The sequence below is a fragment of the Hippocampus zosterae genome, chromosome 9, assembly GCF_025434085.1.
Source record: "Hippocampus zosterae strain Florida chromosome 9, ASM2543408v3, whole genome shotgun sequence".
Classification (NCBI taxonomy): Eukaryota; Metazoa; Chordata; class Actinopteri; order Syngnathiformes; family Syngnathidae; genus Hippocampus; species Hippocampus zosterae.
Window position 1 is genome coordinate 20,000,268 of NC_067459.1, and position 19,056 is coordinate 20,019,323.

The 19,056-nt window shown below is 45.5% G+C and overlaps 1 protein-coding gene across 6 annotated transcripts in view; it reads left to right on the forward strand.

Moving 5' to 3' along the window:
* The window catches only part of LOC127607446 (plexin-A1-like), a 158,018-nt gene that overhangs the window by 66,348 nt on the left and 72,614 nt on the right, over nt 1-19,056 (forward strand). For all 6 annotated transcript variants that reach the window (XM_052075757.1, XM_052075761.1, XM_052075760.1 and 3 more), the window contains exon 4: nt 8,425-8,565. In XM_052075757.1, coding sequence (XP_051931717.1) covers nt 8,425-8,565 — 141 coding nt within the window. The remainder of the gene's footprint in view (nt 1-8,424; nt 8,566-19,056) is intronic.

Sequence of the window (19,056 nt, forward strand, 5' to 3'; positions counted from 1 at the left end):
TGGCTACAAGCATCCTGTTGCACGATTAACTAACGCCGATAGTAGACACACACATTCCACATAAACACCCTCGCTCCTACGCACCTCGCTGCGCTCCCCATATGTGGTGTTTATTATTTTTTTTCCTGCTCCACTTCTCCCTTCTTAGCCACGCACACAATCCATCGACGATAGCATCTGCCCCTCGCATTCAACATGCTTCCCAGTCTTTGTTGTTACTTTCCACTTTCCTGACTACTTTGTCTGATTAAGCTAGCATCCGGTTAGCGTAGCTCAGTCTTTCTTCCGGGCTTGGCTCGACTTTCTCGGGAATTTTTACAATCATCATATTCTCATTGCTGGATCAATAGAAAATATGGCCTAGAAATGCATGCATGCAATATCCCGCATGTTGATAATGTGTAACGTTGTTTCAGCCGAGGTATTCCATGAGGACTTTGTGCTCCGCCTCCCAGTAACAGAAGGTCTTCCCTCATTTGAATACCGATGCTAAAAAGGCATTCAATTGGGACGCTCAATCTCATCTTATTGTATACGATAATGTGCTGCCATTTCTTCCCCCGTTTGCAAGATAAAGTAAAATGTGCGCGCGTTATTCCTCACAGATGAGAGTTAGTATGATATAGCGGTGGCCGCAAGATGAAATGCCGCCGCCATGCAGTGTGTGCAGCGACTCGCTGTACACACTTTATCAGACGACTACTAACTAAAGACACTTAATTTGAACGGGAAGACGGATGGGGAAATAGACGTAGTGATACTTGAGAGACAAATGAGGAAGAGGGGGAGAGAGAGAGAGAGAGAGCACGAGCGATGCTCGACTAATGACAAGCTACTTAAGACTGGATTTACACCGCAGGTCTAGTGCCAAGTTCACGTCGACATAGAACCGGGGTTTTTAGCGATTAATTACCGTATTTTTCGCACTATAAGGTGCAGCTAAGTGGATTCGATTTTCTCAAAAGCCGAGAGTGGGCATTATAATCCCATGCGCCTTATATATGGATCAATATTCTGATTTCTGGGATGTAGTATTTTAAATGTTCTGTAAAGTGTTTCTGTTATAGCTTTTGCGGTTGTGAAAGTTTGGTATAAATAAAGCTGTATTGTGTTGCAGTCCCATACGAGTAGCTCCATCTCGTGGATGCACAACACGACCGCAGTCACTATTGTAGCACCTATTCTATGCGCCTTACATTTATTTATTTTTTGTTAACAAATTTTTTATCCAGCATGGATGACTACATTGAACTTGCTATTAAAAAAAAACATCCATGTGCTCGTAACCCCCAATTTTTGGTTTCTTTTTTAATATTCTTGAATTGTGTAAGTGTCTGTGTGTTTGTGTGCGTTTGTGCCCTTTTGCAAGCGCCACTCGCAAAAGGTCATCATCTCGCCCATGAATAAGTGCAGCGCAGATTGGCAGGTGAATATCAAGGCCTGTCAGTTTGAGTTGGCGGAACAAGTAAACAAGAAAGGACAAAAAGCAGAAAAGTCACCCATTTGGACTTAGCCTCACCGGCTTAATTGTGATGAACTTTGCCTCAGCGTAGCCGCTGCGGTGTTAACGAGGGCGCTCTAAACGTCTTTCCCTTGTTTTGTCACCTGTGTTGCCAAATGAAGTGGTTTCATCTTTACTCTCCCGTGTTGCATTTGTCAAGATTTGTGCTTTTAAAGGGCAAGAGGCTTGAAAGTGCGCGTATTAGTGTCAGCAAAGTGTACTCGAGTGTGTAAGAATTACTGTCACGGTGTGCAGCAGCTTTGTTTGTCTTCAAGATTCTGCTGGTGGAGACATTCGGACACCTCCAAGTATGGCGGTAGATCTTTGTTTTTGCAGCTGGGCTATTCGCCCGGACGTGTCGGTTTTGAATTGGGAACGTACAGTGCAGCCTCGAAAGCCTCTTCTATGCCCCTTATATATGTTTATTGGATAGAATATGCTTCAGAAATCTATAGGGGGGCGGCCCGTTAGTCCAGTGGTTAGCACGTTGGCTTCACAGTGCAGAGGTACCGGGTTCGATTCCAGCTCCGGCCTCCCTGTGTGGAGTTTGCATGTTCTCCCCGGGCCTGCGTGGGTTTTCTCCGGGTGCTCCGGTTTCCTCCCACATTCCAAAAACATGCGTGGCAGGCTGATTGGATGCTCTAAATTGTCCCTAGGTGTGAGTGTGAGTGCATATGGTTGTTCGTTTCTGTGTGCCCTGCGATTGGCTGGCAACCGATTCAGGGTGTCCCCCGCCTACTGCCCGAAGACAGCTGGGATAGGCTCCAGCACCCCCCGCGACCCTAGTGAGGATCAAGCGGCTCGGAAGATGAATGAATGAATCTATAGGGTGATCTTACAGGAGTTGAGAATATCAGACATAAGGCCGATGCGATACGGACCCTGCGATTTGATAAAAAAACATTATTGATAATGGCAGAATGGTTCGGTGTCATTCGGTTCGACACGCTGCGGAAACGATGCGCTAGTTACATTTTTTTCACGATCCAAAAAAAAAGCAGCTGGACTAACCGAAAAGCCGTTTGAAGTTGACAAGAGTGACGCGACTGAGAAGTGGAACTCAACGAGTAGCACGTGCACTGCCCAACGCTGCCATTTTTTTGGGGTTGTTAGCGTAATGTACGGAATGCGAGAGCTCTCGCTTGTTTTCGGAGATGAAAACTACGGAGCCTCAGGCAACTGATTCCTTGACTCTCCATCGCCCATCGCCAACTCCGCATTTGATGTCTCGGAGGATTCCTGGTGGATTTTGGATCGATTGAGGAGTCTGCTGGTTTGTGAAGGCGGCGGTTCATCATACCTTTTTTGAAAAACGCTGCACTGTCACATGATGCTCAGTTCGGCAAGAATCAAAGCCTGCCCCCCCCCCCCCCCCCCCCCCCGGCTGTTAAAACTATTTTTTGAAGACAATTTACAAAAATTCAAATGTGAGAAGAACGGACTCCCGTTTAGAGTTGTAAGCTACCTACTGTGTATGATTAACTTGCTTTTACACTTAAATAACTTCAATCCATTACAGGTTTTATGATGGTGATAGTTTGTTTTTTTTTCCCGAGAAATAAATACTTCTGAAAACCACAAGAAATCAACCAGCATCCGATTTGTGTTGGAACCTCATCGGTTGGTTTCATTGTATCCTTAACTCGGTTAATAATTAGTCACACAGTTTGAGTGAGTGAGTCAAGATCATGTGTGCCAGACCTTAAAATAACCTCACGCAGACACGCACTGTTATGATAGCTCTCACACTAACATTCCACAGAGTGTGTCTGTGTGTTTTTAAATGTGAATACACACCTCTTCCATCATTTGTCAGTCACGGCGCTGTTAAAATCGAGGCTGCGCGGGTCCACCTGACCCACATATGATGCACGTTTTACCCCCATTTCGTCCTACTCGGCCGTATATGCTGCAAAAAGTGCACGTGCGCCCACGACAGATTTCTCCCAAAGATGTGTTAAGGTTGATCACTCATGTGCGATGCGCCATCTGCGCTCGTCTTTTCCGCCATGAGGACGTAAAACCACACCAAACAGCAGAAACGTAAAATAAACCCCCTTCCAATTATTGAGGGGTGCAATCCGGTGTTTGACCTTAGCTGCACGCAACGTGACAAAAGGGCAGGCTGCTCTAGCGCTTCATGTTGAAAGCGCTCGCATTTGTTTTAACGTCTTTCTCCGCTCAAGTCTGACAAAGCTCGCCCTGCGATAGGACATGACGGATTTCTTTCATTTATCGGCGAGACGATAGACACGGAGCTGTTATTAAACGGTGATATATTGCGGCACCGTGTTTATTTATTAGGATTTGTGTGGAATGACCTTGTGGAATAGATCTGTGGCAACGGTAAGGAAGAATGAAACAATGCCGATACCTTGGGTGTGGCGAGAGGTGGGGGTTGGGGTGGGTTGGGGGTGCGTTAATAGCCATGCGCAACACAACCTTGACGATTGCGCAGCATCAATAATGCACAGATGTTCTCTGTGTTCCTTTGTGTATTCAAATGTGAATCTGTTTCGATATTAAAGGGAAGTGCGTTTGAGTAGACAGCCCGCCAACATGACCGGAGCTCTTCTTGGCGCGCTCCCTCCCTTTGGGGAGTCGAACCGCAACCGAATACGCCCTGAGAGCACCGTCAGGCCGCTGGCAGGGTAGCAGGCAACCACCGTACGATTGACAATTTGATCTGCGAAACAGAGAAGAAAAAGTATGTTTTCATCAAACATTTCGAAGTGTATTTGAATTCGTTTAATTTTGGGGTGGGTGGTCCGGTGGTTAGCGCGTCCACTTCCGGCGAGGTGTGGAGTTTGCATGTTCCCCCCCGGGCCTGTGTGGGTTTTCTTCGGGTACTCTGCTTTCCTCCCACATTCCAAAAAACATGCAGGGCAGGCTGATTGAACACTCTAAATTGTCCCTCGGTGTGGGTGTGAGCGTGTATAGTTGTTTATCTCTCCGTGCCCTGCGATTGGCTGGTAACCGGTTCAGGGTGTCCCCCCCCCACCCCCCCACCCCCCGCTTACTGCCCGAAGATGGCTAGCATAGGCTCCAGCACCTCCGCGAACCTTGTGAGGATTAAGTGGATCAGAAAATGGATGGATGGATAATTTTGATGTCATATCATATGTCTGTTGTCAATCTGTTTTCAAATAGCCGCACCTGGATCAATAAATAAATGAATAGGTTTTGTACAACATTTGGGAGGAACATTTAAAGTGACTCCCAAGCTGTAGCTCCACTGTGCTGCTGGTTGTTTCCCTCCCCGCTTGTGGATTTTTTTTTTTTTTGCATTGTTCAAATATTTCTGCTTGATTCTGGATAAATAAAAGCAAATAAAATATAATTGACCCCAGCTGGAGTGAAACCGGGAAAACTTTCATGCTGATATTGCTTTGACCTTGGCAAAGGTGAGTGAATGAGGTCCCGCTTTTAAGCGTTTCCATCCATCGTTCACACTTTCATCCTCCTCGTGGCTCCTAACATAGCGTGCCGGTCCTATCCAGCCCTGACCCTTTCCCTTTCTCTGTGCATCCCCCACATGCTGCTTGCCTTTGTTCTGCTAGGGGGCCACCTCCAATTCCCCACTACGCAACAACCCCGTAAACACACACATGCGCACGTGAATGCATGGGCGGGGGCCCGGGGTGGGGGTGCCCTCCACATCAAAGTCAGGAATGTGAGGCCTTCCTCAAGTGTGCAAAATATGCTTTATGTTCAACGCCGTTCCCCACATCTGCCTTAAGATGTCACAGCCAATCCTTGATCAATATGCAGAGGTTAAATGGGAACAATGCGTTGAATATCTTCAACAGACCCGCAACACCCGGACCGTTTTTCATTCCGTGTTGTTCTACGCTGCGGCGTGAATTTATGCTCTTTGAGAATTTGACTGATACTTGTTTACACCCTTTTCTTACTTCTTCTTCACTTGTTTTAGATTCACGGAGGTTTCGATTTTTAACTGCTTGAACCTCTCGGTTTCTTCCCTACTTGTCTCGAGTTACATTTCCGCTCGCTCCGTCACTTGTCACCGCTGCCACCGACGGGCGTCATTTTCATCATTGATGCGCTACTGTCTTATCAGCCGCTTCTTTCCCAGCCGTCCCATCGCTAGCGAGCTATCGCCGGTGTTTATCGGAGCCAGGCAGGCCTTGTGGCAAGATAAAAACTTGGCATCGGCTGCTTTTGCGGGAATGAGGAAAGTGGTCACAATCCAGAGGTCAAACGGCCACCTCGCGTCTGCGTAAACTCGGCAAAATCGGCCAAAGCGGCGGTTCCCAACTCGACTTGTTGTTGAAGTTCCGTCTTCATGCACAGTGACCATTACAGGAGTAACGGATTCGAAATCTGAACACGGCCAAGTTTGACCTGTGCCTTGGATTGGATTGTCTTCATCCTTCAGGGTTTCATAAAAATAAGATTTGGGGGGGCAGACAAATGCTTCTATCGTTCTGTAAAAACATCCATCAAGTATTTAGTGGAAAGCTAAGCAATATAGAGGAGACAATGACTGAGTAGCATGGTTGCTTTGTTCTCACTGGCCTGGACGTTGTATTGATTGGACTTGATAAACACGCACGGTCACATCATGAATACTCTTGAAATTCATACACACGCAAAAATAAAAAGCCGCTTGGTGATTGATGAGTCTGACGCGGTGATATTTAAGCCCCCCCCCCCCCCCCCCCCAGTTCAGTTTGGCTCTCGTCTGTTAGATCGGTTAATAGATTGTCTTTAATCTCCGGCGCTGTTGCTCCTTCTGTGATCGACTCAAACCGTCATTTTCGAGACATCCGGTTCATTCTTCCGTCCATCCATCCATCATTGTATCCATCTGCACGGATTATATACTCGGTAGTACTTAAGTCTTCTTAGCGATCGTGTTCTCCTGCTGCTTTCAATATTTTTCAGCTTTGGCCGTGGTCCCTTCTGAATAAATGGATTTGAAACAATTTATTGCTTCTTTTCATGGGTCGCTTACCTTCAATTGCTTCTGTTTTTTTTACTCTCCCTCCCACCCCCCCTACATTTCTCACTTTCCGCATTTGTCTTTTGACTGCAATATCAGGGAAGAGTTGTACGAAACAGCAGCAGCAGGCAAAGCAGCGGTTTGTTGGATCTAAACTGCGACGCAAACACTCTGTGTCATTTTGCCGCTGATGGGAATCTTTGGGTCGGCCGACTAATGAGAGAAGCCTCGGCTACCCCAGTATGTGTCAGCCAGCGTTTTTTTGTTTCTCTTTTCTCATTCCTTCTAATCTCTCTAAAAATGATATTGAAATGCTTTGTTACTCACGTATGTTGTGTTTGTGCTCCTCATGATACGATCCATCCGTGAATAGAACGCGTCCCTTGTTTACTGCTCCATTATCTTGATAATAACGTCCTTGTATGCTCTCATCTCCAGTGCTTTATCTCTCTGGTTTATGGGTCCTTTGTCTTGTGGAAATCATGGGACGGCTGCCTGTTGGTTTTTTTTTTTTTTTGGTGGGGCGCAGAGAATCTCTCTATTTTCAGTTTTCGTTTTTTGGGGTGTTGGGACGGGATGGGGCACTGAGTAATAACTAAACATGATAAGAACTGGACGCCTTCCTTCCATCAGTCGCTATCCAATCACTTATAATTTCAGTGACAATATCTACCACGGCGGCCTGGTGGTCCAGTGATTACAAGCGTTGACCTCACAGTGCAGAGGTCGTGGGTTTGATCCCGGCTCCCGTCTTGCTGTGTGCAGTTTGCATGTTCTGCCCGGGCCTGCGTGGGTTTTCTCCGGGTACTCTTCCAAAAACATGGTGGCTGATTGAACACTCTAAATAGTCTCTACGTGTGAGTGTGAGCGCGGATGCTTGTTGTGTGCGGTACGTTTGGCTGGCAACCGGTTCAGAGTGTCCCTCGCCTACTATATATATATATATATATATATATATGTATGTGTGTGTGTGTATATATGTGTGTATATATATGTATATGTGTATGATTTTTGTAATCCCATTCACAGTCAGTCTCTATCAGATAGTATTTGGGTTGTGCATATTGAGCCATAACTGTCTCGTATGTTTGTTTCTAATCGCTGTTTATCGTCTATATCGGAGTGAGCCTATTTGTCGTCGTCTTTCTATCATTTTTCCAAACTAGTCATTGCCTGCTGCCCCTTTCTTGTCATTGTGAGCTGATAGCAGAGCGAGTTGACAATAATGGAGAGATGATACTTGTCGCCCCCCCCCCCCCCCCCGCCCCCCCACCGCCTCATTAACCGCCTCCCCATCCCTCACCATTGCTTTGTGATTTTCATTTGCTGCTGAGATGACTTTGGCTCACAGCCATCCCAGCCAGACAATCTTCCATCTTCTTTCTGCACCATTACTCTTCAGGTCTTGGTGAACTCTTCAGCAAGCATCACAAAGACGCATACACTTGCAAGGCACTCCCCATCGGTGATCCTTTTCTTCACATATAGAGTATTAGCAGATTAGTGTGACCCTTCCTGAGTCATGTTCTATTTACTGCTTTGTTTGACTTGATTTGCTTGGCTGATGTGTTATTTCTTTTAAAGGTTGAGTCGTTTCCATTTCCATTTATCTACTCGTGTAATCATGTCTCCATAACTATAATCAGTAGCACTATAATCAGCACAGACTATTGGCAAAGGCTTGCAATTAAGCCGATTAAGTATGTCAAGCAGCCACTTTTCAACCGATTGTCAAATTGGATGGTTGGGGAGCCGGCTTGATGGATTAGATAAATAGATGCTCGCGGATGCGTTTTGCGTTATTTACATTTCCGAAGCTGCGATATGAGGTGCGAAATCCAGACAAAAGGAAATGTTCGTCAAACGTCTCATGGACGTCTTGTGCGCTCTCTTGATATGGAACAAGGAAATGTTATTATTATTGAATGTGTTGCTTTGTGTGTGTGTCCCTCTTCAGATCTTGGTGAACTCTGTGAGTCCAAACCGTCCAGCGGTACTCTATGAGAAGGTGACCTTAAGCGAAGGAGGAAGTCCCTTGCTGAGAGACATGCTCTTCAGCCCGGATCAGCAGTACCTCTACACACTGACTGATAGACAGGTGAGTTTGGCATCTATAAAAAAAAGGGGGTGGGGGCAAAAAAAACCTGAACAATGAAGAGCATTTCCTATCCACTTCTGATCACATGAAAATGCGTTAGCAGGTTGTCAAGCGCATGCCAAAGCAACTGATGGCAGTCATGGAAAAGCCACATTTTCCAGTCACAAGAAACCTTAAGGAAGCGTTTTTCATAAAGTTCAAAATGTCAACGGCAAGTCGAGCAAAAAATGGGCCATTGCGCATGTGGAGCTAAAGGGGCATGGCGACACTCCGAACCATCACAAACGATCAACAAAATTACCAAAGGTAATTAATAACGAGACAAGAAAAATTACAGCTCATAGCAGTTTAGCCGCAGATAATCACCTATGGTTGAGGAAATCACTAAAATTGACAAAATTCTTATTATTATCTGTACAGTATTCTAAGGTTAAGATGCTCATCCCATCAATCCAGCTCCGGTGTTATCGTGCATGCTAGTTTCCACTGCCACTAACAATGCCTTTGTCGGATGCAAGACTCTTATTACATCTATTGGACCCTGACGCCAACATTCAAACGTGAATTTTTTTTTCTTTCCTACAGACGATTATGAACCGAGACCAGCTAGAACTCAGCCCCATTAAACATTAACTTTGACAGATTTTTAATTCTACCCATACAATTACCTCCTAGCTATATATGGAACACGCAAGTCTGCATGACCGCTAATAATGAACACGCAATACACACACACACAGACATGCGGCGGGTCCGCGGTCACATGCCGTGTGTGTGTCTATACACCTATGGTCATTACCAGCCCCACCGCTGATGTAGACCATGTCGACTCTGATGGTTGGACTGTGAGAGCAATGAGACGGGGGCGTGGAGGGGCGGGGGGGGAAACAGGCGGAGGTGAGCGTGTCACAGCTCTGTCGCTCCCCAGGCCCAGCTGCTCCCCTCATTTGTCTGTCTCATTAGTGCACAGTGAGTGAACGAAGCGAAGCGGGCGCTTGCATGATGCAAAGATGGACTTTTTTTTTTTTTAAATAGATCTAAAGCGGCTGTCTGATTAAAACGGCCGAGATATATGTCTGATGTTTGCTTTTATGGAAGGTGTTGGAGACTTGGCAAATCTCTTGTGCAGCGAGCCAAGCCAATGTTATTAAATGGAATCATATTTCTTCGTTAAAGACCAATGGGAAAGAGGCTTTACAAGAATTGACCCGGTCATTTGCGGTGAATAAACTTTGTAGAACTTCGAATCAACTGCACAGTAGTTGTTATCTGTTTCATGTATTGCGGGCACGAAAAGATGATCCATCCGGTCAGCAGGAGTCAGGACGGCCAGTTTGTCGCAGCATGACAGTGGAACCAAAAAAAAAAAAAAAAAGAGAGCATACGATTTGTGAATAAGCATGTACACACAACACCGGGAAAAAAAAGTGTGTTGAATTTTAGCAGGTTGTTGCAAAAAATAAAATGATCCTCATCCGGACACATTTTTTAAAGTAGTCGACTTCCCAAAATGTACTGGATCTAGATGATTATATTTCATTCAACCACTTGACGGAATAAAATGAAGGAAATTAAATAAAAAATTACAAAATTGTGTGTGTATATATATATGTATATGTATAGTGTTTTTTTTAATGGCATATATCTTAGAACTCAGGTATGCACTCACACGGCCACGACCAAGCACACACACGCACACACACACTCACGCACACGCACACACGTGTCATGCTTTTTGTTAGATCACCATTAATGGATAGCAGGCTTGAGTTAAGCAGCGCAGGAGATCGGGTTGCCAAACCTGCTTTTTGAACCCCCTTCCAACGCTAATGACCAGAGGGGAGCAATTCCCTCCTCTTGCCCTCCACCCTATCCTCATCTCTATCCGCTGCCCTCCATCTACTCCAATCCGCCCCCGCCCCACCAACCCACCCTACTTGTACAAATCTGTCTCCGCTGACACACACTCGCACACGTTTCCATCTAAGCCCAAATTGAGTCCTCCCCTCTCAACTGCCTTATACTGATCCCATTCCCATGTTTTTAATGATCTCTCACTATTGCCGCAATACCCCTTTTGCACCTCTGTTCAACACACAAATACGCACGTGCACGCACTGAATAGCAGGCAGACGTGGGGAATTCGTAAGAAGAAAACAATGAGGCGCAGCAATTGAAGGATGGCGATCGGAGCGGGGTCTGCATTTGCTTCACGACACGCGCCAGGTTTTACTGTGCATGAGTCGGGCGGCCGTGCTCTTCTTTGCCTCTCTCTTCATGACATCCGGGTTCATGCCTGCGCGCGCACGCAGGTCGCTCTCTTCTGATCCTCAGAGGTGCGCGTGCACGTGTGCGTGTAGCTGGTTGCCTGCAGGGGCTCCTCAGACAAGCCAAGCACATTAAGGTGTCACTGGACATATCCATTCATGCGTAGCCCACGACAAGTCCTCCCTGCTCTCTATTCCTCCCACACACACACACACACACACACACACATATACCTACATCACACAAAGCCGAGCCGGTGAGTCAGAAGTTAGGGGCGAAGTTCTGTGATTTATGACTCGCTCAGTTCCAGCTATATTCATCACTGTCATTATTATCGATAGAAGATATGACAGCAGGACAGGGCAGCCTGCGTTTGTGTGTGTGTGTGTGTGTGTCTGCCTGGTCAAATAGGGTGCTAATGCAATACAAAGTAGTGTGTAGTTGTTTTTACATGATAGAATTTTATCTATATATACTGTATGTATTTATTTTTTGTTGTTGTTGATGGATTTGATGCACCGTATATTGGTCTTCATGACTGTTTATCACCATTTGAGCGTGAGAAAATGTGGGGAAGACCTCAGAGAAGGTTGATGGATGCGGTGAGGGAAGACATGAGAGCAGTTGGCGTTAGCGAGGAGGATGCAGAAGATGGAAACGGGTGACGCGCTAACCGAGCGTACCTTCTTGTGCCACGTGGAGGAAATTCTTACTCTGTTTTATTGTTTATCCTCAAAATCTCGTATGTCGGGACAGTCGTAAACCCAAGACGCCGCTACACATACGCACCAATTGGTTTGGTCGTCTGCCTCGTTGAGGTTTCATCATTTCAGATTTCTATTTGCGCCAGTGAGAAGTATCATCTGAACATACGTAGGCCAAGGGTCCCTTTGTGGCTTTCAAGACATGCGTAGCCCGTCTCTTTTACGCACATTACATTTTGACATCTTGGGTCTACTATTGCTAAATGCCAACCATGTACTGTTGTGCATTACAATGCGTGTAAGCAGGCTGTCGCGGATGAAGAAGTTGCACAGATGTTGCATGAGACGTGCATCAAGGTAATAATAGTGCGTGCGCGGGTAGCTTCCGAGTGTCAGGCAGCGAGAAACGGTGAGAAAGACGGCATGTTTCTGAGAATGGCTCACAATATACAATGACTTGGCACAAATTCCCGCACTTGACCACAACTGTATCCCTTTTTCTTTGTTTGCGTCTGGGAACCGGAAGACAATGGGTCGTATTGCGTGACTGATTTCCCACAACGAAGCCTAATTATTAAATGTCTCCCCACATAGGGTTTCATCACACATCAATCCCGGGGTGAGACTGCGCGTGTTTGTGTGTCCGCCCGATCTGTTTACATTCACATATTACTGGTCCGCTGCCAATCTCGTTAGTACACACATTAGCACTGGCTGACATCGACGCACATAACAAGGCAGCTGGTTGTATCAATCAAGACTATTCATTTAGTGAACTCGATATAGCTAATCAGTCGGTTCTAAGTATCTTCTAGATTAATTTTCCTAATTTATCAAAAAGGCCAACAGACGCTTCCGTGAGTGTGCGAGCACATAGTCGTTTCGAATCACGTTTGGCTGAGACTACTTTTTGAAGAGTGTGGTACAGCTGAAATGCTTTTCGCAAATGCTTGGATCTGTTCTGGATGGAGGTAATTTCATCCAGGTTTTTAGAAATCCTAATCTAAATATTGATTGAGATGATTTTGCACCACCTGCCTTTTGCTTTCAATGCTTTGCCTTATCTTTGTAAGGCTTGAAAGAGCCCAAATCTCATTTGTTTGTCGCCGAGCAGTGGCTATGCACACCAAAGGACTTTGAAGAAGACGGTGGTCTTTGTCATGCAAATGTTAATGGACGTGGCGTAGTGAAGCGGAGACAGCTGTGAAAAGGAGACGGGGGGGGGGGCTGTTTTCGCAGAAGGGGAGTGGAGCAACTTCACTCAATTCCAAGAGTTCAACCCATTTTTCCTGTATAGGGTCCCGGCAGACGCGCTCAAGTTTATTCAATGGCGTTAATGTTCATGACCCTGTCAAATCAATTCAGAAATTTAGATTTAGCATCAAACCATTTTTCAGTTTTAGTTTTTTGGGGAGTTGGGAGGGGAATGGCACTGAGTAAGAACTAAACATCACAAGAACTGGACTTCCATCAATAGCAGTCCGGTTCAAGTTTCTCACGTTCATGTCACATTTCAATGACATAATCGACCACGGCAGCCCGGTGGTCGAGTGGTTAGCGCGTCGACCTCACAGTGCAGAGATACCGGGTTTGATTCCAGTTGCGGCCTTCCAATGTGGAGTTTGCATGTTGTCCCCGTGCCTGTGTGGGTTTTCTCCGGGTACTGCGGTTTCCTCCCACATTCCAAAAACATGCATGACAGACTGATTGAACACTCCAAATTGCCCCGAGGTGTGAGTATGAGTGAGGATGGTCGTTTGTCTCTGTGTGCCCTGCGATCGGCTGGCAACCGGTTCAGGGTGTCCCCCGCCTACAGCCCAAAGACAGCTGGGATAGGCTCCAGCACGCCCCGCGCCCCTTGTGACGATAAAGCGGATCAGAAAATGGATGGATATCTACCACGCCTGCCGTTAGCAAGACAGTACCCCTGCAGCCCAGAAAACCCTGAGGTTGTTATTTAATAATCATAATAATCACATTAATTTTCTAAGTGTGAAATTCGCTCACTTTTGGAGCCCAAGTCTTCGGTCGGTAGCTGACTTGTGTCAAGACTAACAAAGACAGTTTGCCGCCGCTCTCCATTTGTGAAGCATGTTGACAAAGGCCTAGGATATACTCATGAGAATGAGAAGACACTGAAATCAATACGGAACATTTTTTTGTTCTTGCTTTGGTAACTTAACTGCAAGATACTTTTCATTCGTGTCCTTTCCAGTCAATGCATACTGGAGTATGGCACAATGGATGTTTTTCTGCGATATGATTGAATTAGGTGGTAGTACTTTTTAACAGTCTCCAAGCGCGCTTTCATCCAAAGAAAGTGATTGTTTCCATGTCTGACTGACTACAAGGCCTTGTTGTAATTGTCTCCTGCCATCCCTTTCCCGTTGGATCTCTTGTGGGGTTTTCTCCTTTCTCCTTCCCAGAAACGTGCGCATTGTTGTGGGCGCGCCGCATCGGAAGAAAGTGCGCGCGGACACGTCTTGATGCTATCGGTTCTAATGCAAGTCTCGCTGTCACTAGATAGCGCTGTCTTTCTCTGATCTCTTGCTGTTTTACTCCACCGTTGTCTCCCAACGGATGGTGTGATCCCACAGACTGATAGGGTTGGAAAAGAAGGTAAGATAGATACGGAGGTTAATGGTTTCTCTTCCTCTCCATCTCGCCCTACTCCTCTGTCGCTATCAATCGCACGTACAATTGGGGTCTCCTGTTGCGGGATGGCGTCGAGGGTGGAAGGATGTTCCTCTGATTGATTGTCATGAAACGAAGCCAACCAAAAGATGATCTGGCCCATCAGGGCAGTTCGCTGTGTCACATCACAGATTTCAGACTAGGGTTTGTCCGAAACTTCATCAGTTGTTTTGATTTGACTTTGAATTAAAAAAAAATCGGTTCAAATATAAAACTCCCTATCAAGCTGCCTCTCAAAGTACCACAACAACATGAAATTTGATAGAGCCCCCACCCCCAAAAAAAGCAGACCTACGATTACGGGTCTGAAGAAAGTAAGTTCGAAAGAACGACGGAAAGAAACAAAATTGTGGACCATGGCGCTATTGAGTGATTGTATTGCACAAGAGGTTGATAACAGTTCTCCAGTAACGTCTATCACTCCCCTCTGTCGGTTTTCCTTTTGAAAAAAAAGTACCTCCTGAGTAGAAACAAGACACAGTGAAGACATTGCCTTGGTGACACAAGCAAATATCAATCAAGAAGAACTATATTGACTTCTCGGCATGCAACTCATGGCGATCATCAGGAAAATTTGGATTTCAGATGGAACTCGGACTACGACAAAGTGAAGACTGTGGTGTGTCATCCACCATGGACTGGTCGCCAGCCAATCACAGGGCACTTATAGACAAATGGACAATATGCATTCTCCCTCACACCTAAGGATGATATAGAATCTTCACTTAACCTAAGATGCATGTCTAAGATGCGGGAGGGAGCCAGACTACTTGGAGAAAGACTCCACACAGCAGGTCCGGAGGCCGGATCTGAACCCATGACCTCTGAACTGGGAGGCGTATCTGCTAACCGGTTGGCCGCCGAAAGCTAAAGTTACAATGTGTAAGATGGGGACTGGATCCCCATCCCTAGGTCTGACTCTCATTGTGTCGATTTTGGATAAAGGTAGCCAAATGAAAACAGACTACCCAAGTACTAGAAGCTACAAGATTCAGATCTTTCCAACGACCACGGCTCCGCCAAACACCTTTGAGGAATGGCTTTATTCTCTTCCCCAGTCTTGTGTGCTGGCGACCTGCGTACATGGTGGTGGGTCGCTTGCCAGTACTAATGGAAATGCCAGCTGTGTGGCTCCTCACTCCTCACAAAGTCCATTTACTAAAGTGACAGAGTCATTTACCAGGCAGACGGCCTTTCCCATCCGCACTTAATTAGAAGACCTCCAGGCTTGTCTACCTTAGCCACTCACTTCCAGCCCTCTCTCCTCTTTTCACTCCCTGACTGTTGACTCCCCCCTCCACACCTTTGTTTTGGCGGCTTTTTCAATCTTTGTTTTGGATCCGCGGGTTTTTCACTCTCCACTTTATTCTTCCATTCCCACGTCATGGACCAACTGGCTATACAAATGATGGGAGAGTTAACTAGAATGTCTCTGTATCAAGAGTTGCAATGGAGACTGATGAGTTGCAATTTCATTTTTTTCACATACACACCTACACTTCTGGAATTTCATCAATAAATGCAAATTTGCTCAAAGTTCAAGTTATGCTTCCAAGATCTTGCCAGTTGTATCTAAAAAAAAAAGCTTTTCTGTACTGTACATGGAAGCTCCATTTTTAATTTTTCATATAAAGCATCTCTGGAAATCTACATTCTGTCTATGGCATCTTGGAAATCTACAATTTATTTAATGATTAATTGTATAACATGTCATGCCTCAGTTTCCCGCTGAGTGTGTTCTAAATTCCTCTCCAACTCATGTTTCCTCACCTCCCCCCACCCCCCATCTACCTTGTACCAGTGTTGCTGCTTATCAGTCAATACACCAAGCGAGCCATTGATCTTCTAAGTCCCTGACAATCCACTCAATGAAGTCATACTAACCCAACCTTTGATACCCCCACCACTTGTCCCCCAAATTGGTATTCTAGTATTAAGAAAGACCAGCTCCCCAACTTGGACACCCGGTTGAGAGCGCACCTCTTAATTTATCTGTTTTACGTCCAGTTGTCACTTGGAAAATGTGATGTATTTTCTTGTAGACTGTCCACCATGCACAACAAAAAGGGTCTCATTCTATACTCAATATACACCAAAGAGTTGTCTGTGATTTGTCTATTGATCATCTCTAAAATATTACAGTTTAAGCTCAAAAGTGAGCTAGCATGTCAGAAAAGCTGTGATGCAACAATTCTGCCAAGTGTTCAAAAAAGACAGCCCGGGTTTAACGATCGAATGTCATCCCAAATGCTGATCACAGCCCCAAGTGGAAATTACTTACGGACTTACTCAAATGTGTCATGTGCTTTGGTCAACATGTAGTGTGCATCGAAATTAGTGATCAAATAAAACAAAGAAGACTCAAAAAGTCCTTCGTTATATTGTACGGTTGCTTAACAGGCAGTTGAACTACATTTTGTTGTAGATTAGCAAAGGCTACTCTCATCAAGGTGATAAAAAAAAGACTAACCTCTTTTGTTTCTGCCTTATGCTGTGATTTTTTTATGTAAAAAAAAAATATATATATATATATACCGGTATATATATATATATCCTGAACAAGGCAGGTCCTCGTATGTGTTTGGATTTAATAAGCCATGAAAAGCCGCGTTAAAAGCTTTACACGTCCTTTGGGTTTGGGGGTGACCGTCACAAAGCCTGTTAGCTGGACGTTTAAAGGCATGTGATAGCGCACTGTAAAAACAGATTGAAGAGGAAAGGTGGAAAGTTTACAGTTAAAAGGAAACATCAAGGCACTTCAGTCAGCCAGGCTCGAGCCGGAGGAGAAGGGCCAAGAAAGGGGGACTTGAGTTACAGTGCGGAGGCCGTTGTAAATAAGGGGAGATGGCAGGAGAGCAGAGCATCCAGTCTTGGTTTATGAGGTCATTTAAAGGAGTAATGTGCTCGGCTGGTTGAAATTGGCTTTCATTAAAAGAGCCATCGGGACAGACTGAAAGAGGGAAACTGAGAATGTATGTCAGTGTGTGTGAAGGCAACTCGTATATTACCATAAACGTACACTACATGCTGATTATTGGGAGTCACATCCAAGTATGAAAATGCCTCGAAGACGAGAGCAAAGACATTTCCCGTTCCCAGCGGGCGAGTTAACCGGAACGGCTTTCGATTGCGTCAACATTTTCTTTTGTTTCACCACTCCCACTCAACACAGCGGCGCATAGCGTCATCGTTTCTGTTGGCGCGTGGACCGTTGTGCGCAAAAGGCCGTATCGATCATCACACGGCGCGATGACAAGGTGGTGCGAGCCCCACCGCAGGCTGGTAGAGAAATCAGGAGGAACTCCCATGTGCTGCCCCGTCGTCTTTCATCACCATCGTCAAGATGTATGGAGAAGATCTGTGATGAATCCTTCTTGGGTTTTTTTTTCTCCCTTGTTTTTGTTCAATGACACAAACTACTAAAAGAGATGGTGCTTTCAACCGCAGCGCTTTGCCTTGTGCATCTCCCCCTTCTCTGCTCATTCGTTCACACCGTTGTTCTTCCAGACGTGTCTCAGCTCCTCTTTCAAAGGGAATCTGGCCTCGCACCCATTGTGACAATGACACACAGTAAGCGTCTGCCACCGTAGCACATCGACTCGGCACAATGTCCTCATAGATCCCCCCCTTTGTACGTGTCTTCCATTACACCTCCATTCATGCAGCCAGCCGCTCCTCCCTCTTGCCCTCTCTGCTTTACACCTTCGCTCGCTTGTATCATTTTGTTTGGATTGCTCTCTGGGTCTCATGGTGTTTTTTTTTTTGTGTGTGTTTTTTTTAAATGCCGTGAACCCCCTACCTCCCCGCGCCATATTGTTCCTTTAAAAACATTGTAGCCAAAGCTATATATGACTTTTGAGTGCATAAATGAGTTCCATTATGTCACATCTGTCCTACATATCTGTTGTAGTCTGAGCTCACGCGGGACTCACGGCCTCAAGTTTAATATTTCATGACCATGTTCCCCTGTCCTCCTAGTTTCTCTCCCGCAGTAATCCAGCTTTAACTTGCAATTTTTTTTTTCATATCCTTACTTACTCCCCGGTTGCACTTCATAACAAGAAGCCAAGCCCCCCCGTTTCTAGCCACAGTCCGCTACAACCTGGGTCTCACAACATCTCTGTGTGACTGCACAAGTTAGCCGGGGGATGTTTGTGAGACCTTGTTTCGTCCTAATAAGCAAGTTGACTCCGGCGCTTGATTTAAAGTCGCCTGCAGTAGCAACCCGATACAAGCGCCGGCACACACATGCGCGCGCACCATGACACAGGGGATCAAGTAACTCAACAACCCGGGGGGGGCGTTAGCAAGAAAAAGTTAATAATGGTTCGGATGTTTTACGTTTGCTGTAAACCAGAGGTCCTCAATAGGAAAGTAGTGGCCCGGATCCAGGTGTTTTCCTGGAACCATTATTTTGACAAACGTTTGTCATTAAAATAACTTTGAAGTGTATTTGAGGTTGACTCATTTTAACATGCGCACTTTTCTGGTCTTTAAAGTAGTAAACGTATGTAGACAGGAAATGTCAGGCCAATGGCATGGATTTTAACCATTCCTGCGTGACTTGACATTTTTCGTCAAATTGTTGTGCACAAGTGAGGCAAACGATGAGGACAAAAGTTCAGGGGAAGCAGATGGCAAGAAAAGTAGCTTGTAATCTGCTAAATTAAATGTATGTTTTTTTTTCCAGGAATTCAGATTGCTCAAACGCTTTTATCCAAGTTCAAAGGCACGTTTTTTTGGGGGGGGGGGGACACAAACATACTAAAACAATTTTAAGGTCCGTTGTCATAAATGTTGATGTGCACACAAACGCACGTCTGCC